At 38.4% G+C, this 23,627-nt stretch overlaps 2 protein-coding genes across 6 annotated transcripts in view; one reads left to right on the top strand and one right to left on the bottom strand.

Moving 5' to 3' along the window:
- The window catches only part of fnbp1l (formin binding protein 1-like), a 45,472-nt gene extending 25,443 nt beyond the window's left edge, over nucleotides 1-20,029 (top strand). Inside the window, exons 5-17 of one of the 3 annotated variants that reach the window (XM_041040970.1) lie at nucleotides 412-474; nucleotides 1,584-1,688; nucleotides 2,660-2,788; nucleotides 3,953-4,099; nucleotides 4,235-4,462; nucleotides 6,368-6,538; nucleotides 8,562-8,671; nucleotides 8,934-9,066; nucleotides 9,277-9,371; nucleotides 10,021-10,196; nucleotides 10,464-10,501; nucleotides 11,392-11,512; nucleotides 14,074-20,029. In XM_041040970.1, the coding sequence (XP_040896904.1) occupies nucleotides 412-474; nucleotides 1,584-1,688; nucleotides 2,660-2,788; nucleotides 3,953-4,099; nucleotides 4,235-4,462; nucleotides 6,368-6,538; nucleotides 8,562-8,671; nucleotides 8,934-9,066; nucleotides 9,277-9,371; nucleotides 10,021-10,196; nucleotides 10,464-10,501; nucleotides 11,392-11,512; nucleotides 14,074-14,081 (1,524 nt within the window). In that variant the 3' untranslated portion in view covers nucleotides 14,082-20,029. Of the gene's footprint in view, nucleotides 1-411; nucleotides 475-1,583; nucleotides 1,689-2,659; nucleotides 2,789-3,952; nucleotides 4,100-4,234; nucleotides 4,463-6,367; nucleotides 6,539-8,561; nucleotides 8,672-8,933; nucleotides 9,067-9,276; nucleotides 9,372-10,020; nucleotides 10,197-10,463; nucleotides 10,502-11,391; nucleotides 13,086-14,073 lie in introns of those variants that run through there. The other 2 variants (XM_041040969.1, XM_041040971.1) reach the window with 2 other exon arrangements.
- Nucleotides 20,030-20,323: 294 nt separating this feature from the next.
- bcar3 (BCAR3 adaptor protein, NSP family member) overlaps nucleotides 20,324-23,627 on the bottom strand; it is a 44,731-nt gene continuing 41,427 nt past the window's right edge. For all 3 annotated transcript variants that reach the window (XM_041040966.1, XM_041040967.1, XM_041040968.1), the window contains 3 exons: nucleotides 23,077-23,188; nucleotides 22,704-22,907; nucleotides 20,324-22,590 (listed from right to left, as the gene is read on the bottom strand). In XM_041040966.1, coding sequence (XP_040896900.1) covers nucleotides 22,412-22,590; nucleotides 22,704-22,907; nucleotides 23,077-23,188 — 495 coding nt within the window. In that variant the 3' untranslated portion in view covers nucleotides 20,324-22,411. The remainder of the gene's footprint in view (nucleotides 22,591-22,703; nucleotides 22,908-23,076; nucleotides 23,189-23,627) is intronic.

The following is a 23,627-nucleotide window of genomic DNA, read 5'->3' as shown; positions in this document are numbered from 1 at the left end:
CTCCATCTGCTGATTTAAGACGGTGCGATATGGTTAAAAAGTCTGCTAGAGGACTTTGAGGTCAGTTTATCAAATGTTATGTATTTTTCAAACATATAGCATGAAATGTGTCGTCTCTTAAATAGATGCTAAATGTAAATCTTTCACTTTGACTGGCTTCTGTAATAAGTAGCTGGTTTACAGTGTTATTCAATCTCGGTTTGTTATTTTACTGCTTTAGTCCCTGGACTCTTGTAAATCTGTGGCTGTGGCCTCAGCAATTTTCCTTTCAATGGATCTTGACACAAAGTGTTTCAGTCCTATCATTTTGTTTGTGTGCATATGAATGTGTTTTTAGATATTTACATGTACTTCCCTGTGTTTCTGTGTAAATGTCGTGTGCGTGTGTGGTGTGTGTGTGTAAATGAGCAGCATCTACAGGAGGGCAGGAAGGCCCAGCAGTATTTGGATCATTGCTGGAAACAGATGGACAATGTAAGTGAGGAGGGAGGGAGAAGGAAGAGGGGTGGAGGGGAAAGTGAAAAGTGTTTAGTGTAAATATTCTCTGTTAGGGGCAGCCAGCTGCACTCATTTCATACTTGTTTACATCAGGAATGCAAGAAATGCTAACAAAGGTAACTGCAGGACAAATGGGGATCTGCTTTTTGTCCCAGTTCCACATATTTACCATTATTTAGCGAAGACACAAATACGACATTTCTGCCCCTTTTATATGTTTTCTGAGGTGAGTGTTAAAGGCTTCTCTGTACTGTTCTATCCAAATTAATGTAAAGCATGATATTAAATCGTTTGTTTCTGACTGTGAAAAGACAGCAGTGTCCTTTCCTTTTTCCTGGCAAATGTCCCAGTCTACAGGGACCAAGGACAAGGGCCAGCACCAGGAAACACAGACACACACACACACACAGGCCACAGTGTAGACCAGCTCCTCCCAAATCAAAGCAAGGCCCATGTGCCACATTTGGCCCATGACAACCTTCTTTTTGGCTCCTAAAAGGCTCCAGAGAGAGATTCCATTTGTTCACTTCTGAGGTCATTTAATTGCATTTGCTGAGTTATTTTATAACAATCTGCTCATTACAAGACTTACAAGACTTCTAATTAACCACCATAATTCCATAAGAATTAAAAAAAAACCAAAAAACTAGTTGCTGCCTGTTAAATATATGTATGTCCAGTCACATTTTCTTGTCTGTAGCCTATTAGTTGTGTTGCTGTACTGCAGCACATCTGACCGAGAGTGTTTCAGTGTGTGGTCTGCATGACTTTAATAGTGACTACCTAGTGACTGGACTGTAATGTCTCAGCTATTCACTGAGTTTCCTTCACTACTAATGTAACCCAGATGGGCTGGCAGGAAGTAAACTATCTTTCTCTCTCTGATTCATCTCCCTCTTTCCTTCTTTGGCTCCCTCACCTCTCATTCACATATTTTTTTGTTTTATTTTCTCAGAACTCTTTGAATATGACAAGAAATAGAAAGTGCATTATGAGGAAGAGGTCGGACAGTATATTCTTTGTGTTTCTTGGTGCATTTAACATTGTGCTTTCCTTCTTGTTTGTTTGTTTGTTTGTTTTTTTAGAGTAAAAGGAAGTTTGAGAGAGAGTGTAAGGAAGCAGAGAAATCCCAGGTGACCTATGATCGGTTAGATAATGACATCAACGCCACCAAATCAGAAGTGGAGAAGGTAGGAAGCTCCCACCTGCAAAACAGCTGCTATAAATCTTTTTTTCATCTCTAAGCCAGTGTTTGAGTGATAAATTGTCCTTAGCTTCTCTTTTCTTCACTTTTTTGTGACCAGTAAAAATATTAGAATGTTAATTCAGTCCACAGTGGCCAGATGACTAAAGACAGTAAAGTATTGGATGAGCCATAGCTAAATTTTTAACCTGGGGGGCAATAAACAGACAATTTTCCAATCTTCTGACATTAAATCCATCCTGAAAGTTCAATAATTCAGTAACAAAATAACTGCAGCATCTTCATCTCACTCCTCTCATACCTTGTGTTTTGGTTTACTTAAAGTTAGTAATGTGTAATTGGTGCCTGTGAAATTATACTGTTGCTGTTCCTTTTCCCACACACTCACTGTATAATTAGACCTGGTGAATAGAGTTAAAAGTTGAAGGAAAATAAACAGTTTCAAATTGAGGTAAAGTCACAAAATCCAGCCCAGTGTGCCTGGTTTTTAGATGAACTACTGTCCATGTAAGAATTTTTAAGTGAACACATTTTTAACAGAATAACTGTGGAGTTACAGAAATAACAGGAGGTGAATTAGAGCAATTTACCGCAATAATCATATTCATACAGGTTGTGTCCTTTGACTTGAATGTTGAGCTAGTGTTGAGGGCAACAGAATCGCTTTGTTATGGGTTTGTTGTTAATACTGTTGAACCCATGTGATTTCTGTATAAACATAGCTTTTCATCCTGTAATCTCTGTAAAAAGCTGTCAAGCTTCTTAATTTTTCTCAGCTTTGGGTTTCACTGTAATATTCTGTAGCACTTTCATCAGTGAGGGCTCCAGAAAGGCCACAGTAACACAGTTTGTGTCCATAGATTTTGTTGTGTGGTCACCTTTGATTATAGACAGACGTGTAGTTGTTGTGGTATCCCCTAATGCGAGTCTGTTGTTTGCACTGATGTATCTGCTCAGGCCAAAGCCCAGTTCTACCTACGGACTCACATGGCTGATGAGAGTAAGAACGAGTACGCTGCTCAGCTACAGAACTTCAACGCTGAGCAGTGGAAACATTTCAACAATGCCATACCACACATCTTCAAGGTAAGCCAAACATGTTAGTCTGTAGCTTGACGCGAGTTTACTTTCTTGCAGCTACTTGTATTACGGCCTGAACATGTTATCTACAGGTCTTGAAAAAGTTCAAAAAGCACTGATCTCAGTTCCTTCAATAAAAGGTCTTTAAATGTATTAAAAGTTCTTCAGTTGCATTTACAAAGATCTGAAATATTTCTCTTAACCTGCTGTAGACGGTAACGTTACTCATAGAATGTTTTTAAATCTGATTTTCCCCAGTTTTTTTGTTCTAGTCCTTAAATAAATAGATTATTTTTAGAATTGGTTAATACTTCCATCCACTCATCATTCAGTTTTCCGCTGCTTATCAAGGCCCAGGTTGTGCTTAATGATTAATTAATGATGCAATTCAAAATTATTGTTATTTAAAGCTGTGACACACTAATGAAAATGTGATATAAATATCAATAAATTAAGATACTTTGTAATGAATTCTAGGCCATATTTTCCCTACAGGTTTTATATGTCTTTCATCCATAGAATTGAATTCTATGTGGTATTAAAGGTTTTTAAAAGTCTAAGCTTCGACTCGGTAAACCTTGCAGATAATGAGTGTTTTTAGAATTTGCAGAAGTGATCTTTTGTTTCTTACCCTATGTTGCATATTGTCTCATATATCTATATTTATAGATATCTAAAGATTTTAGTAGCACTAAAACGTTTGCCTTTTTAAAACCATTTGACCTCTTTTTACCTCTGCCAAGGAGGTTATGTTTTCATCCATGTCTCTTTGTTGGTTGGTTTGTTTGTCAGCTGGATTACACAAAAGGTACTGAACCGATTTGTGCCAAACGTGGGCCAGGGAAGAGCCCTGAGCCATTCTAGTTAATGTTTGGTATTAGCTTAACACTAACAAACTGGTGCGTATGTGTTTTGGCATTCCTCACAAACCAGTATGATGTTTAGAGAAAGTGTGGCGCCCTGTGTAAGTGCCCCATTAAATGTTTAACTCAGTGGCTTGTCTCATGTAAACCATTACTAATATACTGAGTAGATATCAACGCTGTCCAGGGAAGTGATGTGCTAACAAGTTGTTTAACCACTGAAAGTCTCATAAAAGTGCCAGTATAAGCAGTGCAGCATTTAGCTTGTTAATGGTGTTTATTCCATGTCCTCTGCTCTGTTTTACAGAATCTGCAGGACATGGACGAACGTCGGACAGTGAAGCTTAGTGAGACATACCGGAGTTTTGCTGAGGCGGAGCGGAGAGTCATTCCCATCATCTCCAAATGTCTAGATGGAATGGTAGCTGCCGCAAAATCTGTCGATCAGCGAAAGGTATGTAGGAGAGGAGGGCAAGGAAGGAAGGATGAGAGGAAGGAAAGAGAAAACTGTCCTGAAGAAATAAACTGGTGCTACACAAAGGGGAGGGGAGAACTTGTTTTCACATGTCCTTCTGTCCCTTCTGCCCAGGATTCGACAATTGTGGTGGAGTCATTTAAGTCTGGCTTTGAACCTCCGGGCGACTTTCCCTTCGAAGACTTCAGCCAGAACCTGAGCAGAACGGGTTCAGATGGGACCATCAGCAACACACCCAAAGGAGATCGAGACAGAGATGGGGCCCCGGGGCCACGATCCGACCCAAAACACCCTATGAGCAGAACCAAGAACAAGCTTTGGCTGTTTGGGAAGAAACCAAAGGTACAAAGACTAAATGATGCTAGCTAGTCCATAATGCACTGCAGATGTATTCAGTTACAGAAAGTGCCTTTGACCTTTTATTCTATTCACTGATGTGAACGCAGTTCACACCAGTATGCATTTTTCTATTCAGCTATTTAAGTAAAAAAAAAAAAAATAGCAGTGTTCGCTTCCTCACAGACTTATTACAGTTAGTGCTACAGCTGCATCAGGTAATAAAGCACCACCCTGCAGCTGAACAGCATACAGCTGTGTTAGTCACATCCTCGACAGTCATTTTCTTTTCTCCATTCCTGCCCCCTACAGTTTTTTCTCTCCCACTGGGAAAATCTATGCAAACTACTAAACAAATACTTGTCAAATACTTGTACAAATACTATAAATAGCAGCAGTAGTTATTTCCCTCTAGAGTTTCACTGCTTACTTGACACTCTACATGCACATTCAGGTTGTCTTGAGTTAAAGGTTTTTCTCACCTTTCCATTGTTTGTAATAATAAAACAGTCTCTCATATCTTTTCTCTGACACACTCCTTGGACCTTGGCCCTCTCCATACAGAGCATGTTGGGTAATCATTACCTATCCGCTGTTGGTTTATGTTCGCGTCATCAGCTGCCTCACAGTATCAGAAACCTGCATGATGGTTAGGGTGTGTTTGTGTATATGGACTAGTTTAATTGTTTAACACGCTGTGCCCTAAATTTTCAGAGGTGTGTCCCATACAATGTGGAAGTTTAAAGCCCCTGATCTTCGATCCTAAATCTTCCTTACATTAAATATTTTTAACTAAATAAGCAGCAATAAAAATAAGAAAAACATCCATAGGTATTATTTAACATAACTTTGAGTGGCATCACTCTTTTTTCCAACAGAGCCCTGCCTAATTCAAATGAGGAAAACAAGAAATTGTGTTGGTTTGGTAGAAGAGGTTGTGTTCATGTAGAATCCCTTCACTCATACACAGAAAAGAACTGAAAAAGTTTTCAGGACTTTTTATAAGTTCTCTGTAAATGTTTTAGACAGGCTTTTTTAAAATAAATGCACAGTACTATAGCAATGTATAGTTGTGTTAGGAATTTGTAGCAGTTTGCTATCAAGTGAAACCAAACACAAACAAACGACGTATATCTCCTATAAAAGTAGCTGAATTGCTTAGTGTTAATATCGAATGTTGTTTTGATGTAGCTGCTGGCAGTGGTGCATTCACAGCTGTTCTGACTACAGGTTGTTCTTCAGTTCTTCTCCTTGTTAGAAATTCCCTATATGTCCAACTTTAAATTACAAGTCAGAGGCTCATGAAAAAGTTAGTGAATAAAATTACGTCATAAGTTTTCTAGTGTTGAACATCATCACTGATACCTGTGGTCTCTCATGTTGCTGTTTTATATAATGACAACTATTTGATAAAGAAATTCTGAAACAGGGGAATCCTGACTAGAAATGAGTAGGATTCCTTACCCTATTGGCATAATGATTCATTTAAAAAGACTAAATTGAATTTGAGACTAAATTGTAATTAAAAATAATCCTAGAAATATTTTCTAACAGCCATACTTACTAAAACATAAGCAGGCAACCTCTGCTGGTCAGATATTAAAGAAACCTTCATAGGGTGTTTGTAATTTATCAGTGTGAGTCAGGGTTGAAGTCATCAAAGTGCTCAGACTTTAAGGAAAAGTCATGCAAGACTGATGATCCTCTTGCATGACTTGGATGGACCCCTGATAATAAGATCCTTGGAAACCTGAATTCTTTTATCATGAATACAAGTTTGCAGTTCTGTTATTATCCCCCAGAGCTAGACACCACCATCAAACGAGAAATACTTTTCATAATACAACACAAATCCAAAGAATGTGTCATCCTGACTTCTGGCTTTGTCCTCTCTTCCTCCTCCCCCACCAGTCCCCTTCCTCCTCTCCTCCTCCACCACCTTCCTCCTCCTCCCGTCCCCGGCCCACCTCCCAACTGTTCCCTCCACCCCGGTTCAGTTCTGATCTTGTGAGCCACTATCTGTCTGAGATAAAGACTACAGTACCCAGAATCCCCCAGAATTTGAGGGTCCTGAGGAGAGGGGTGAGACAGGAAGTAGTGTTGTAATGTGTTTGATTGAGACAGGTTGATGTGATTTTTTTTTTTTTTTTTTTTTAACATATATATTTCCCACACTGTGTCTGCAGGTCCTGCATTAGTATGAAATATTTTATTTTTAACTAAGCTTAATACATCAAATGACCTTAAATATTATATTTTTGTTTTTTGTTTTTTTATGCTTTAAAGGTGTAGTTGTTTTTAGGAAGCTGTTATTCTTATTTATTATATTGATTTCAAATTTACTTGATGAAACCTGCAGACACTGTGCTGTACTGTTTCTCTGGCTCATTCCTTCTTTTTGTTTGTCTTCCTTTCTCACCCTCCCTTTCTTACTTCTTCTGTTTCTTTTGTTTTTTTTTCTTCTTTCTCTCCTCTCATTTATGAGATAGATTTTTGCTCCAATCATAACATGGAGGATCCTTGGTGATTTATGGTGTGTTGTTTGTGTGTGTCTGAGGGATCTGGAGGGTTTTTGGCATCATGGTTGCAGTGCTGTGTGTGGGGTGGGGGAGGGGCTGAAATGTGTTACAAGCATCAAGCGTGCTGCTGTGATGTTGTTCTGCCCTGAGTTTGCAGTGATGTGTGACATGATGTGTGTGTGTTGGAGTGTGTCTGCTAACAGTGTCAGTGTGCTGTGGAGCAGAGCCTTCTGACAGTTTAACACAAACTTGTAAATAACACCTGGCCTCAGCGTCGAGCCAACGCTTTGACCGGCTTTTTCACCCATCAGTTCTGTCAGGAACCATTCGTGTTTGGCTCGTTTTCAGTTTGGTTTAATCAATGTTAAGTTGCACTCAGACAAACAGATGGATGAACTGGCTGACCGACTGTTGGTTTGATTGCTGAAACATTTTTCACTGGTGATGGGGAAATTATCAAATTTTCAGAGATGTATTTCAGGCAGAGGAAGTCGGGGAATTTGATAACTGTAGGAAGTCAGTCAAAGGTTTGTGTATCCTGGAGGCCTAATAATGATGTTAAATTCATTAAGCATTTGCAGAAAGATGTTTTTTGTTTTTGTACTTTCTTACTCTTACATACTTTTTAAGCACAAATTTTAAACATTTGCTGGTTCCAGCTTGTAAGAATTTGCCTGCCTTTCTTCTTTCTCCACAGGGTACCTTAAATATTAGTAGTATACACAAATGAATTTTAAATCTCCTCACAGGACACCTGTTAGGGTCACACTGGGGACACAGTGATCTGACTGGTTTTCAAGCTGACCCACTGGCCTAGGGGCCAACTGACGGGCAGATGTTTGACTAACTGACTGTCTGTTCGACACACTGACAACTAACCAGCATCCAATGTTTTTCTCTTTTTACTGTAATGGTTAATGCGTCAGTGGTCAGTAAAGATGGTAAGTGAGTGAGTGAGTGTTTGTAGAGTAGTTATAAGAAGACCCAGCAGCATAGGTGCTTTTGCATGTATCGTCACCATGTAGGACTTCCTGTAGCATCCAATATATAAACCCAGTAGTGTTGATTTGCTGTTGTTCCTTTCCGAGTTAGAGTAGTTTTACTGCGATCTGTCATGAAAGATATTCAGAAAACTTACACTCACTAATGTGTCATTTCTGATGTAAAATAACTTTTTTTGTTTTTTATTTTTTTACTATTTTTAGAAAGTGACAAGGTCAAAAAAACAAAACTTTAAATTCTCTTTGGATATCAACTGGAGAAACTGCCTCTGGTAGCAATTTACCACTCTGACTGTTTTCGGTCATTGTTGTGCTGCAGAATAAATTTGAGACTGATCAGATGCCTCCATGATGGTATCCTGTGATGGATAAGAATCTAAAGTGCCTACTACTTTTGCACACTAATGTACATTTCTATGACAACTGTGCAAGCTTAAAGAATCCAGTAATCTTTATTCCATCTGTTGTAATTTTCCTGGGGCCATTCTCTAACATCACTGACTTCATCCTGAGTTGGTATGAAGTGGAACAAAGTTAGTTAAATCTAAGAGGGAGTTAATGTTAAATGCTGTTTCTTCTCCCCAGGCCCCGTCTCTGGAGGATTTTAGTCACTTACCCCCCGAGCAGAGGAGGAAGAGGCTGCAGCAGAGAATTGATGAACTCAGCAAAGAGCTCCAGAAAGAGATGGATCAGAGGTAGGATGCTTCACAATAATTCCTTACCCAGTACAAAGCATTAACACATTCAGAATAGAAATAGAACTTGCTATCAAGGTCTAATTTTTTATCGTTTAAATTTTAGATTTAGTAGTTTTGGCCATAACTCATCAGCTGTAACTGAAGAAGCTGTTGCACAAAAAGGATGCCCATGTTGTTCTTCGCTTTTGTGACCTATGAACTATTTATTATCATTTGTTTACTTCATCAACTCCAATGCATGTTTGTGTGTTTCTGTCAGAGATGCTCTGAACAAGATGAAGGATGTGTATGAGAAAAATCCACAGATGGGAGACCCCAGCAGCCTGCAACCTAAAATATCAGAGACCATTTGTAACATGGAGAAACTGCGCTCGGAAATCCATAAAAATGAGGTAAAGAAGAGAGACTGCAGTTTAGTGGGCTTGTCTTTCTTCTGGAGTATTAAAATATTCTTGTTGTATGCAGATTCTGGCTGGATGTGGTGGTGAACACCTCCTGGTCAAATACGTAAAAAGATATTTATGTGTATGACGGCTCTGTCCATTAAAATATATACTGATAATATATTAATAGAGGTCTCATCTCCATTTCTCTGTTGACAGACTTGGTTATCTGAGGTGGAGGGAAAGCAGAGCTCCAGAGGAGACAGAAGACACAGTGCTGACAACCACCATCACACTCCTCAAGGCAGAGAAAGGTAAAAATACTAACAAACCCTGTTACACGCAGATGTACAGGATATATACTGAGACAGAAAGAAAACAATTTTAACTATATAACATTAGGTATCAACGCGAAATGTCTGAGGGAGCTTCACTGATTTTATCACAGAATAGTCAAAGAAGTTTGAGTTTTTCTTGCCTTCTCTACAAGTGTCTCACCTGTTTATAATGTGTGTTATTGGCCCATGTCTGCATTTTTAAGATAACACATACTGAGGTTTTGTTTGTCACACCAATGAACAAATACAGATTAGGAAACGGGTTAGTGGAGAACATCTATGACGAAGTGGTATACTTCCAGTTAATTAATTAATTCCATGTAATTACATGGGTCTTTAGTATGTAAGTATTTTGATAACTAATTTCAATACAACAGTTGTTAAGTAGTTAAATCCACATTCAAATGTACCATAGATGCAATTATGCAGAAGAATATGAGTTTAGTTTTAGTTCCTAGTTTTAATTTGATGAGTAGACCTTTCGACGGTGGTTCACCCCATAATGTTTTTGTCATGGGAGAACTTTACATTGTGTCTTACCTTGTTATTGTATATAAACGAGGAGAAGTGCCATATTTCAGTCCTGTGGACACAAGGTTCACTCTTGCTGCCTGTTTCCCATCAGTCCTGAGGGCAGTTACACAGACGACACCAGCCAGGAGCATCACACGCCTCACCAGCGCTCCGGTCCTCCACAGCCCGGACACCCGAACCCCGACCCTCATGAGTTTGATGATGAATTTGATGACGATGACCCGTTGCCTGTCATTGGACACTGCAAAGCGCTATACTCCTTTGATGGTAACAACAAACAGCACAAAATGTCAGAAATCTCTCAGCAGCTCCTGTCTAAGAGATTCAGTTGTTGCCGTAAAAACTACTGTGTCTGCAAAAACAGCTTTTAAAGTTACAAGTTATTTAGCTGTGATAGAAAGCATCTTGCATGTTAGCTCGCTGCCATCAGTGCATTAATGCCCTCCATTTTACCAAATATCTGCAGTAATTTGAGAGAAAACTGACTGTGTGTGGTCGTGTGTCCATTCTCAATGTGGTCTGACTGATTTATAGGTCAGAACGAGGGGACGCTAGTGATGGCAGAAGATGAGGTAATGGTCATTTTTAATCCCTATTTCCTTTTATTTATTAAGTAAATTTGTTTGAAATGTTTTTAAAATTGTAATATTGTCCATTTTTTTTTCTACAAATAAAAACTTACACCAATAAAGTAATTTTAAAGATGCTGTAAAGATGTTTTTGAAGATGTTATAAAGCAGTTTTGACTGAACTGTGAACCATGTTTAGAATTTACTCATTTTAAGCGTGTGATGACCTTTAATTGACTCTTCACATAGTTAAAGTAATAGTTTTAGTTTTAGATTTTGGGAAATACTCTTGTTTGCTTCCTTTCTGAGAGTTGAGACACTAAGATTGATACCGCTCTCATGTCTGTACAGTAAAGCTACAAGGGTCAAAACACATACAGGGAGATTTGTGTTCTAAAAAATTATTTGTTGTGACCTTCTACAGGGTTTAATACAAAAAACACAATACAAAGAACATTTAATTAGCATAAGCCTAGTGCTCTGGTCAAGACACAGTCAAGCACAGACTATGTACACCCTGATAAACCAAAACTTGGTTTCATTTTATTATTATTATTATTATTATTTTTTAACCTTTACATTTTGCTGTTAATTTGTGAGCTTAACAGCTGTTGCTTTTTACATTTGGACAGAGCCAGCTAGCTGTTTCACCCTGTTTACAGTTTTTATGCTAAGCTAAGCTAACCATCTCCTTACTTACAGTAAGGACAGTAACATACAGATGTGACACAGATATGGTATCAATCTTCTCATTTAAGTCGCCACAAGAAAGCAAAAAACCCATTGCCCAATATATCAAACCATTTTGATTGGTCATTAAAAGTAGCTTTAATAAGCAGTTATCCCCAAAGTCTTTGCATTAACTAAAAAAACTCCTCCCTCGTTTTCTGCAGGTGTTGTACATCATCGAGGAGGATAAAGGCGACGGCTGGACGAGGGCGAGGAAGCAGAGCGGAGAGGAGGGCTACGTTCCCACCTCCTACGTAGAAATCACCCTGGAGAAAAACAGCAAAGGTGCTGTCACCTACATCTGAAGCTACACTGTCCTCTGTCCTCTCCTCCATTCCTCTGTCATTCTCTCTGTCTCTGCTTTCTGTTACTCAACATAACACTACAAAGGAAAAAGACAGCATGTGAACACCTGCATGGACATTCATCTGTTTCCCTTCTCTTATTTCCCTCCCTTCTCTTTGTCCTTCACTCTGTTTCATAATCTTTTATCTTCATCCTCCTCTCATATATGTGCGACTGTTTCGGAGGTGAGTGTCTGAGCACTAAGACAAATGGGGAAAACCTGTTTGATGGTGTTGGAGTGATGTTTATGTTGTATTTCAGGCATTTCTCTGTATGTGTGTGTGAAATATTTTGCCACTGCTGTTTTGAGCCCCTTATCAAGGCTACACCACTGCTTGTCGATCAAAGTGTTTAAGATTGTTTTATGTAATATATTAGAAACAATTTATTTTTATTTTTACCTATTCCTTTAATTATTATTGTTTCCTTTTAAAGCTCTCTGATTTTAAGCTCTTTGGATTCTTGTGTCGACATAATTTGAAGTGAAAGATGTTCTGATTTCATCTGTTCTTATTTCTGTCTGATTGCAGTGTGTGTGTTTGTGTGAGTCTGTGTGTACATGCACATTTTTTCTGTTATCTGTGCCATTACACTAAATGTGTAATTAGACTTAAAGAGATTTTTCAGGTTTCAGCCTTGGTGGTGTTGTATCAGTTAAAAAGGATAAAACATTCCTCAATGCAGTTTTCTTACAGAATCCACCTGTTGAAAGTTTTCATATTGGACATTGTTATAACTTATTAGACTAATTTAGTCTTTTAATATCATGTGTTCTTTCAGAGCAGAGCTGAGGGATTTTAAAGATAAGGCGTCTGATATTCTGCATTTTTTTTACTGTCAACAAACACCAAAACCAACAATGTGTTCATTTGTGTCTCAGTACTTTCCCACCCTGACTGTGGCACTCAGCGCTGATACCGTTCATTCTGGGTCACAAAAATAATTCCTTAAAATAGCCGATCACTTTAGTTTTTAGCAAACAATACTAAAACTATAGTAAGTCGTACATTTGTTAGGGATTTTTGGGGATTATTTTTGAAATGTTCTTGGCTCATGACCCAATAAAGTGGAACAGTGCCCTGCATAAGCCCCTGCTTTTCAAGGTTTTTGGAAAACAATGGAGTTCACAGAAGAAACCACTAGTACGTGTTAGTAGGATCAATACTTTGTTGGTTTTTGGTCTTTTAACGGGATAATTTGTGAACAAGAAAAAAATAATATCACCAGCCTTATCCTTTATCTCCAAAATCTAAATCTACCCACTTGAGAAACCTCAACTGTAAAATGATACCCAGCAGTTCAAAGTCAAGTGGTTTGAAAACGTTGTGAAAATAAGGAAGTGGTAAAGTCTATATGAAAATGGTTTCAGTTCAGTTAATGGAGTTTATAAGAATTTTTGCTGGATTGTTCTTGTAATTCTCACTGACAGATTATGTCTTTTATGTTGCTTTGCTCTCATACTGGCTGTTCTTGGTCATATTTTCAGTCTGATTAAAAACAGCTCTGACCATTAGAGTTCCCATTGGCCTCCATGATAATATAAGTCTGCACTGCTGACATAAAGTAACAAAAGGTCATGAATCTTCTGCTGTGTTGTTGTGTTGTGTTGTGGCACATCACTGCACAGAAGATTCAAAACTGAGCGCTGGGTTTGGGGACGGTTCAGTTTCACTTCATTCACAACTTGCTGAACTTTTGCCTCATTCACTTTCAACAGAAAACATTTTAATGGATTTATTCTGAGCTGCAAGTGAGGGTCCCACTGTTTAACATTTATAAACGGTATGCAGACATTTAGTAAATAGTTTCTAACATAATGTAGTTGTAAGCAGATATTTGATTATAAATATATAGAAAATCAGCTGTAATAATGTAAAATATGTCTTCACTGGAGAAGTTATAATTCTTGACAAAACTAAGTTAATAAACTCTTAGAATATCTGTATCTGCTTACAACAACATTATAGTGTATTGTAAACAATTATTCTACGTTAATATACTGTTAATAAATAGTAGAAATAATTTTTTTAGATATAGCAACGTTTCTCTGTCTGTTATTTGGTCTGTGGAATATCATGACAGCTATTGGATTTCAGTGAAACTCTAGTGTGTTACATGGCGTCAGACTGCTTCCTCTTTAGTTTGTTTCTCAGACAAAATGAAGACAGAGGATTGTCATTGCAGATCTGGCTCTTAATGACATGAACAGACAGAATCTGCAGGACACTTAAAATGTTTTTGGATTTTTTTTTCTTCCACTTTACATGTTATGAATGAGTTAAATAGAAAGTGAACTGTCCCCATGGAAGACCTGAGTTCTTTTCTTTGAGACTTGAACGCAGTAAACTGGCAGTCTTTCTCTGTGAGCACTGATATTCTGTGACTCTGTTAAAACACAAGCCTCCTTGTTAAATCCAGTCATGTTTATTGTTGGGTGCACCTTGTGCGTATTCTTGGTTTATGTCTTTTAGTAACTCGCTCTCTCCTCTATGTGACTGCAGGTTCCTGAGGGCTGCAGGGTGGCCGGGCGATTTGATTGGCTGGTGGAGGGCTCACGCTGATTGCTGATAGTTGGTGGTGGGGATGCCTGAAAAAGAGAGAAACAGGGGGAAAGAGAGAGGTAGAGAGGGAAAGGGAGGTGAAGTGGGCTGGGAGGCAGGTTTGCATGTCTGCATGCTCACATATCCACGATCAGCAAAGCATTTTGGGTTCTAGAGGAGGTAGGGAGGCTCATACTGTACGTAGAAGAGATGATCCCAAAACCATAAACAGGAAATATATTTATTCTTTAATCTTAAGGTAGGATCCTAACCAGTACCCACAGGAGATGTCCCACCCTGAACTGTAGGTTTCTGCTGCTCTTAAGACAGATTGTCTTAAGCGCAGCAGAACATGAAACCGAAAAGACCTTTCAGACCGGGAAGTGACAACTGCAACAGCATACGCTCAGTTGTCAGTTTATGAGGTACACCTAAGTTAAACTAATACAACAATCATGCCATAAATCCAAACTTCACGAAGGTTATAATGTTCAGTTTTTGTAGAAGGGTGTTGATTCAACTCTGTGATCATTGGAAACTTAAAAAAAAGGCTGACTGGGTTAACTAAAACAGATGGAGGGATCTATCGGGCTGACATTTATTTTGCCATGTAATTTTTTTCATGTCCGAGAAATGGATAATTTTAAATAAAATAGCATTTCAAAACAAATTCCACTTTAACAGCTAGCCTCGACTAAACCTACATGTACTTACTATTCTTCTCCCCTAACTGCTTCCTGAAATTGAAGTATTTAAATTAAATGTTGACAACATTTGTTCAACAGTACCACAAATTACATCTTCCATAGTTATCATGGAGTTGAAGAAACACCTTCTGAAACATTTTCAGCAAAATCTATACATTATAACCTGCAAGACAGTTATCTTAGACTGCATGCATTTTAGCCGGGTGCACCTAGTGAACTGCCAACAGAGTGTATATATACAGTGGGTTTTACCAGAATCACACAGTTAGCATCTTTTTTTATTTGCATCCAGTTGCAAGCAGCGAAAATGTGGAAAATCTGTGCTTGTTCACATAGACGACAGCCACATTCCCTCTCCTCTGCTGCTGGACTGCAAAACTAAACTACTACTGTGTTTTTATGAAAATGGCCATGAGCAGCAGCCTGAACCTTCCCGGACTGTAATGGCCTGAAGAGGTGGGGCTTGTTTGATGGGCACACATCTGAAACAGGTTTGTTTAAGAGCAAATCAGAGGGGAAATACCTGAAGTTGAACTCTCTGTGGGTTAAAACATTAAAGGATTTTGCACTTTAAGCCACATTCTAACTGATGATGTTAGGAGGTGTTTCTACTTTTGACCATAAATACAATAGAAAACTTCTGCTACATTACGACCACACTGATTGGGATGTGGCTCAAAACAAGTCATACATGTGTGCTTGAAGGTTTCATCTCACAGACAGTAGTCCAGCAGCAGCCTTTCCTGTCTGATTTGATGCAGATTTATCCTTTAATGACTATCAGCAGCATTTCCCAACTTCACTGATTCACTGTTTGCTTTGTGCTTGTATGGAATAGCTTACCTTTTATAAATTAAAGTAAGTCTTTTCTCTGTAGGCGCTGGCTAAGGTGTTGTAGGACAAGTTTCTCTAAGTCTTTTGAAATAACTATCATTAAAACTTATTTTGTTGGGATTTTTCTGTCAAATGAAGGAGCTCTATAATCCATAAAATAGCTTTCTAACAAGAAATTCTAATCACAGGGTCGACTTATTTGGTGAAGACGGTGATGACATAATATCCCAGCAACTCTGTCCACTGAGAAAGGTCATCTGTGTGGCTGAAAGCTTTGCAAACACCAAGTAAATGGACCTTGTGATGAGAATTTCCTATCAAACTGTTATTTTCAAGTGGAAACCTTCCAAATCAAAGCATGCCAGCTTACATCTTTGAGCTGGTGCTTTTTAGTGAAGATTTCTCAGTTCTCTCCTGCCATAAATTATTTAAATAATTTCTCACCATTTCCTAATTTGTTTTCCACTTGCCATATTTCCTTAAATCAGACTCCCAACACATAAACGCCCCCCCCCCGCCGCCAACTTTTAGTCCAGCTCTTCCTGAGAAAACCTGTTGATTTCAAACTCAGAATACCAGAGCTTATTAACATACAGGGTCAGGTATTTGCTTACAGTATTTGCTGCCACTAACAATATCAGTTCTGCACTACTCCAACTCACTCCTGTCATCATCGTCATCATTATCTGTGCTCTGTTGGTGATGTCTGCCTGCCTGAGCCACTCTGCTCCTCATGCCTGCCCTCACCCTCATACAGTCGCATGTTTTTAACGTGTCGTTTTTGTCTCCCAAACATAATCAGGTGACTTTAACTGCAACTTTGAACTTTGTTGTACGTTGAATGCCATATCGTCATGGTGTGTTCATGGACTTCCAGCATGAGTATGATTTATTTATCTTTGTTTAATGTCTCTCAAACATCGTCTGGGTAAAATCAGAGGTACTCATTAGGCAGATAGCAGGACTATCAGGAGAAAACAGGATCTCTCTTCCCCTCTCCTCCTTTTTTTTCTTTCTTTTCCCACCTTTCCTCTTCTCTCCCTTGGTTGTAAGTCCACCAGTCGACCAGCAGATGGCAGCCTTTCTTCACCTAACCACCGCTCAGTTCGAGCCGGACTGGGCCACTCTGATTAACACCAAACAAATAAGAGGAGCTCGGGTGCCGTTGTGGTCAGACTCTGCCTTAAAACTTCATGTTGTTTTACTGTGGAGGGATTTTTCCACACATGCACATCTGGATGGGTCTGCTCTTCAGCCCAACAACATCTCCCATCAGCCACCTGGGCTCATCCCTCGCCTCTGTGGAGGGGTGAACTGCATTTCCATGAAAAGTTTTTTCCCATTTAATCAGTTGTATTTGTGAATGTGACGACACGCACGCATGTGTCAACCACATGTACGCGCAGGTGTGGAAAACCAAACAGGCCAGATTTAGCCTGTTTGGCTTTCCATGCACAGTAACATGTAAAAGTGTGTACATGTGTTACATGCGTGACGTTAGTTTTTACCATTGAATGATTTGTATATATTAACATCTCTTATGTCATGCTGAATGTGTTTCCATGGTGACTGTTTTTTAGGTTTGTTCGATTGACACTCTTCATGAGAGACAACAAGGTTTGAATTGAACCGATGCACTTTGCCCTGAAGTACCACAGCATTTGAATCTGATTAAATGAACGAGTGAATAAATGAATGAACGAATGACTGAAGGTCTGTGTTGTCTGCTGAGAGAGGCGTGATCTTTATGAATGACCACTGTGTAGCAGCGAGAAACAAAAGCAGCACTAGTAATTTTCTCTTAAATGGTTTTTCTACTCTTTTTGTAACACTTGACGAGCAATGAGCAACTTCTTTTGCATGATTTTCTAGATTCTTTGAATTCATTCGTCTCTCTGATGATTTGATTTTTTTTTTTTTTTGTTAACCACTTGCTGTATCTGTTCGATAGTCTAACAAAATTACACGACTCATGCAGAGTTAGACTTCCTTTTGATGCTATTTAAGACAAAAATGCCACTAACAATTCTCCCATCACGATAACCTGAACAGCAGGTGGGCACGCCTTACTTTCAATCTGTGTTTCTTTGATGAAGCTGTGAAATGTACAGAATGATGCTGTAGATGTTGTTACTTGAACTTTCCCCGGTCACACTACTCTGCATTTCCTCTACTATCTATGATCGCTTTGTATTGGACATTAAAGGGGTATATCAGCAAGTTTAATATTTCACAAGTTCAGAGACAGAGTCAAACAAAAACAGCAGAGGCTGAGATGTTCTCACTTTTTCTCACTAATTTGACTCATAATCCATAAATGTTGGATCTTACGTTTCACATAATGCAGCTTAACAGCCTCTTTAATTACATTCTCCTTGCTTGTTAAATGCCCATATTTTTCAAAGCTCCTCCAGAGCTACAGAACATAATATACAACTGTTTTCATTGGCTGAACAGGACTGAATTTTGATACATAAAATTTGTCAGAGTGCCCCTTTAAGAGTCCTTTTCCACTGATTTGGATTTAAGTTGTTTGGGGACGCAAGATGGTGCAAATGAAAGTAACCCATCAGTTTCTGCAGTTCTGTCAGTTTTTGCTTTTTATGATGATGCCTTGTGAACAAGTACAAAGACCCATCATTACTTTTTGTTTTGTGTACATATCCTGTCTCATAGGGCTCCAGCTAACGATTATTCTCATTATCAGTTAATCTTCCCATTATTTTCTCAATCGATTAATCATTGTCTTTGAAATGTCAGAAAAATTGTTAAAAAGCATGTTATAATTTTCCAGAACCCGAGGTGACGTCTTCAGGTGACTTGTTTTGTCTGATTAACTGTCAAAAACCCAAAGATAGTCAGTTTACTTTCATATAAGACAAATGAAAACATCAAATCCTCACATTTTAGAAGCTGTAACCAGCAAATGTTTGACATTCTTGCTTATAAAATAACAAAAAAGAGTATTCACCTATCAAAGCAGTTACTGATTAATCTTCTGACAATTGACTAATCGATTAATGATCATTGCAGTTCTGATGTTATGGTTTTCCAAACAAGGACAAGCTTTTTGGAAACTGTGTCATGAAATAGCAAAATGTGTTTAGTCAGGTGTTGCATAATAGATTTGTTTTGTTCCAGTGGCAATGCAGTCATACTGTTTGACTTTTAGTTTGTTAAGTTTATAAAATAGTAAATTATAACTATCAAATCCCGAGTCCAAGCTGATGTCTTCCAGTAGTTTGTTTTGTGCTAGAAACAGTCCAAAACCCAAAGATATTCAGTTAACAATGATATAAAATAGAGAAAAACTGTGAATCCTTGCATTTAAGAAGCTGGAACAAGTGAATGTTTGGCATATTTTCGTGAATAATGATTAACTTATTGTCAAAATGGAGATAAACCGATTGTTTCAGAACTAAAACCAATTCCCTGCTTATAACTGCAATTGTAAATGTGCACCCAGACACAGGCAGAGAGAATAATCCTCTGATGATGACATGAGGCTGAACAGGAGGACTTGCATCTTTTGCATGTTAAATGAGTGTTTATGTTGCTGTCTGCAGGGCATTTAAAATTCAGTCTATCATGTAAACTCTTAAACAGACAGTGCACTACAAATTTGACAGTTTCCTCTTAAAGGGTCTTTCTCTGAGTTGGCTCGAAGGTACGTTTGGAGTGTACTGTCCTTTTAATCAAAGCTGCATGAAGTAGCTGGTGATACAGCAGCTTTGAAATGAGCAAAATTTACCAAAAGTCCCATTAACAGTTCTTTTTTTTTTTTTTTTTTTTTACCATTAATAAACCTATAAAAACTGTGAGCTGTGTATTATAATAGCCACTGTGCTGTAATCCTGAATATTCTGCAAAAACACATAATAACAAATGAGCTTTGAGATGCTAAATATGATAAAATTTGCAGTTAATTCTTGTACAAACAGTTCTTTTCTGAAACCTGCCAAGCTACTGTGAGCGTGCTGCCATTCATCATCCAGCAAAAACCAGACGTGTTCTTCTTCACATTCCTCTTCTTTTTAAACTGACCTTCGCATGTGTCCTGTGGAAACTTTGTACCTCTGACAGCCATGAAAATATACTTTTATCAGCATCTAAAAAATATTTTAGATGAAATATTTACAGTCAATAAAAACAACAGCGGGTACAAGGTGTTTTAGCAGGATACCAACATGTCAAATCCATGTAAATCTGTGTGTTTTTACCATGTTGTATATGTTTTAATAACCAATGGCAGTACTTCTTTCCATATTGTTGTGCACATCTTTTTTTTACTTTGAATGTTGTCGGACACTTTGTGAACAAAATACATTTTTTTCTTCTTCTTCCAAGATATTGTTCTAATAAAATAAGCAGCAACAAAAGTAGATTTGTTTCTGTCATTTTCGTCGATAAAGTTACATTGAAGGCAAATGAATCGGGAACAGTGAGTTGTTATATTCACCTGTGGCTTTCAACTCCTGACTTAGTAAAAATTACTCTGTTGCCTCCTGTAGAGGCAAAGGAGTAATTGTGACCAGAAAGGGTTAATAATTAAACACAAAACCTTTTAAGTATTTTAAGTCTTCAACCAGAATGTGAGTTCATGATTGTATTTTTAAACTCTGCTACACGTGCAAACATTCAGTACATTACACAGTGAGTTGACCTCCACAGATCATACACCGTATTTATTATATCTTACCACCATAGTTCATAATAATATAAACATTAAGATTCAACAACATCTTTTTTACAGTCTTCTACAGAAAATATATACAGTCTTCTATTAACATGCTGATGCTTCAAATATATACAGCCTCAGTCTCTCTCGTTAACACTTTTTTTTAAATTGGTTCTTGTGGTTTTACGCACAAATGAAGTTTCTACATAAAACCATTTTTTTTTAATTATTTGTCAGTTGCTTTTGTGTTTCTCTACAAACCCAGGATGTGAGGACAAAAAGACTACAGAAAGTTTGGATTTTTAATTATTTGCAAGTATCAGATTTGTTTTGCTCCTGTGTCTTTGTTGTCTGCTGATTTGAGGAAAAATCATGTCAGAAATGCTTCAGGGAAAATTCATTTTTACGTGTTATTTATCTGAACTGTTTGACCTTTTTCTCGCTTGTTAAACCAGCAACAAACTGATCAGGTGGTTTGGTGTCAAAGGTCACACAGAGTTAAATGTTTGAGTAAATGCAGCCGACAGTCTTCAGAAGCGAAGAACAGGCTGACGCCTCAGTCATTCATTATACTGTTAAATACACTTTTTCCATGAAGACAACATACAAAGACGTTGACTTTGTAGGTGTTTTTCCTTCCTCATTTCTCCCTCCGTGCTTTTTAACTTTTATTTTTGAATGGGGTTACACTCTCGTCTTTAAATGGATACTTGACTGTTAATGTATTTGCACTTGCTGATTTCCTCTTTCAGCCTTGTCGAAGAAATAAATTCTTGATTAACTGGAATGTCAGAGTAAAAGCAAAGCTAGAGCCTGTCCAAATTTCCAAATCAGCGTATCCCCATAAGAGTCTCTTGTCTGCTCTGTTCTAACACACATGACCACTTTAACCGTTATGTTTGTTGTCAAAACATCAAGGAGTTTTGTGACCTGTGGCTGCTGCGTCTCCAGACCCCACAAAAAAAATGAATGTGAGTAAAACATAATCATAACTGATGGGACTGATGGACATTTCTGTGACATACCGTCTCTAATGTTGGGCACGATTCCTTATTCCCAGTAAATGAGGAGCTTTCCGGTCTTGTGCTCTGATGAAAGTTTGTCAGCATAAGAAAATAAATAGTTAAACTGAAGCAGATTGTTTCGTTGGTTTTGAAGTGCTGCTACCATCACCAGTTTATCAGAGGTTGTCTTAAATGCCGCATCAGTGTTGAGTAAAAGTTGGCAACAGTGTCTGTTTTTCTCAGCTTCTGAAAAGTTGACTTTTCGCAGGTTCACGTTCACAGTGACAAATTTATCCAGCGGTCTATAATTGTGGCAGTTTTACTCTGTTAATCTTTCCTCTGCTGCTCTAACTCATTTCCTTCATCTGAATTGAAGACAGAGGGCGTCTAAGCTTTAAAGATTTTAAAGTCCCCTGAGTCAAATTTGTGATCTGTGATATTGGTATGTAAATAACTCTGACTTTACCTGACAAAGAGTGCTTTTAAACTGAAAAAAGAAAATATAGATGATCATCTCCACATTTGTGCACAAGCCTTATAAGAATGTAAAATAAAAGCGTTACTTTTGATTACAGTTCCAGAGGCACAAACATGATAGAAATCCATATTTTTTAGGCCTATTTATTAATTTTTTTGAATGTGAATGAATATAAGGCCAGTGGTCGTACCTTTGCTGTGGAAAACACTTTGAACCTGTGGCTGTAAGTCTGCACCTGTTCTGTATCAGCTGTTGCAGTGATGTGAGGATCCTAAAATGCTCTGTACAGATATGATCAGGAGACATCAAACAGAGTATAATTTGTCAAGGTTGTGTGAAGACTGAGTTTGATACACACGTGCAGGCCACAGTGTCCCACAGGTGGGGTGGATCATAGTCTATGCGGGATGCTCGGTGCTGAAACCCTCGTGCTGCCTCAGACTGACTGATCACTTGTAACTCGCTGCTTTGTTTTGGTGTGTTTTTTTCTCATCTTCCCTTCATCACAGCTGGTTTTTGATCCACTTGATGTGATTTTCGTGTTAAGGTTTCATTGGTTCCAGGGTGAGTCAGTATTCATGTTGTTGCTCGGATTAAGTCAGATTAAGGTTTGTGTTTTGGGTGGGGGCTCCAGTTTCCTTGACAGGGCAGTGAGGATGAGGTTGAATTTGTTGTAGCGATCTGATTGGTTGACTGAAGCTCCCCGGCTTCCCCACAGCAGCCGCAGCTGAAAATCTGTTTTAAACACCTCCAGCAGGTCTTCATCAATCTGAAACCCTAAACACAGAAACACAGAAATCTGCTTTATGACTCTGAGAAACATTTTACATCTTCTGTTTTTGTTTAACGTACAAACGAACAGTTGGACAAACTTATTTTCTTGTTTTTACCTTGAAGGATCTTCTGTGCGTTGGCGGTGTAGCTCTTTGTGTTGTGTGCGACATCGCGTGCTGCCTCCAGGTGGCGCAGCATGATGTCACAGCCCTGGTCGCTGGTCTCCCAGAGCTCCGCCCCCTCAGGTGTAACGGAGGGACGCTCCATCAAAGTGAGGAGTGGCAGCAGGAGGGGGACACAGACCACTGGAGGAGGGGCGGCTGGAGGAGGAGGGAGGTCAGTGTTTCATAATTGTTCTACAATCACAGGAATATTCTCAATACTACAGTATTTGAATTGATGCATCATTGGGCTGTTAGACTTTCATACAATAATGATTTTAGACGTGATCCGTGACTGTGTGTGTGTGTGTGTGTGTGTGTTGTGTACCTGTGCCCTCATACAGATTCTTGTAGAAAGGTTTGAGTGTTTTCTCGTAGCTGATGGCAGTCTGTGTGTAGTTCCTTCGTAGAGTCGTCCATGTTTCTTCCAAACGGCTGATCTGCACAGAACAGACATCAACAGCTTCAACTTTAGAGAACGTTTCAAAACGTCATCAGAGAAACAAAGGTAACTGAATCAGTTTCCATCAGACAGGTTGAAACGTGATTTCTAAATATCAAAAAAATGTTTTTTATATTAGTCCAGTTGTGTCCAATCAGCAGTTTCTGGCCACGTTTCATGCTCTGATACAAGATGAAACAAATAATTGGTGAGACTGTAATGCAGTAACAAATACACACTGAATTTGGGAATAACAAGTAAGACATTTCAAACAGGTCAGTGTGGACAGATATTTTAAATACTTAGTTTAACTTTTTCCCAGTGAAACTGCTTCCACAGCTGTATGTTTTTTTGGTTGTTTTGTTTTCTTTTTGGCAAAATTAAGGACATTTTTATCCACCAGTGCTTTGTTTATGTGTATTTCTCTTTACTTACTA

This window comes from Toxotes jaculatrix, chromosome 6 (assembly GCF_017976425.1).
Source record: "Toxotes jaculatrix isolate fToxJac2 chromosome 6, fToxJac2.pri, whole genome shotgun sequence".
Classification (NCBI taxonomy): Eukaryota; Metazoa; Chordata; class Actinopteri; family Toxotidae; genus Toxotes; species Toxotes jaculatrix.
Note: the sequence above shows the minus strand (reverse complement) of the source record. Positions and strands in the feature narration are given on the sequence as shown.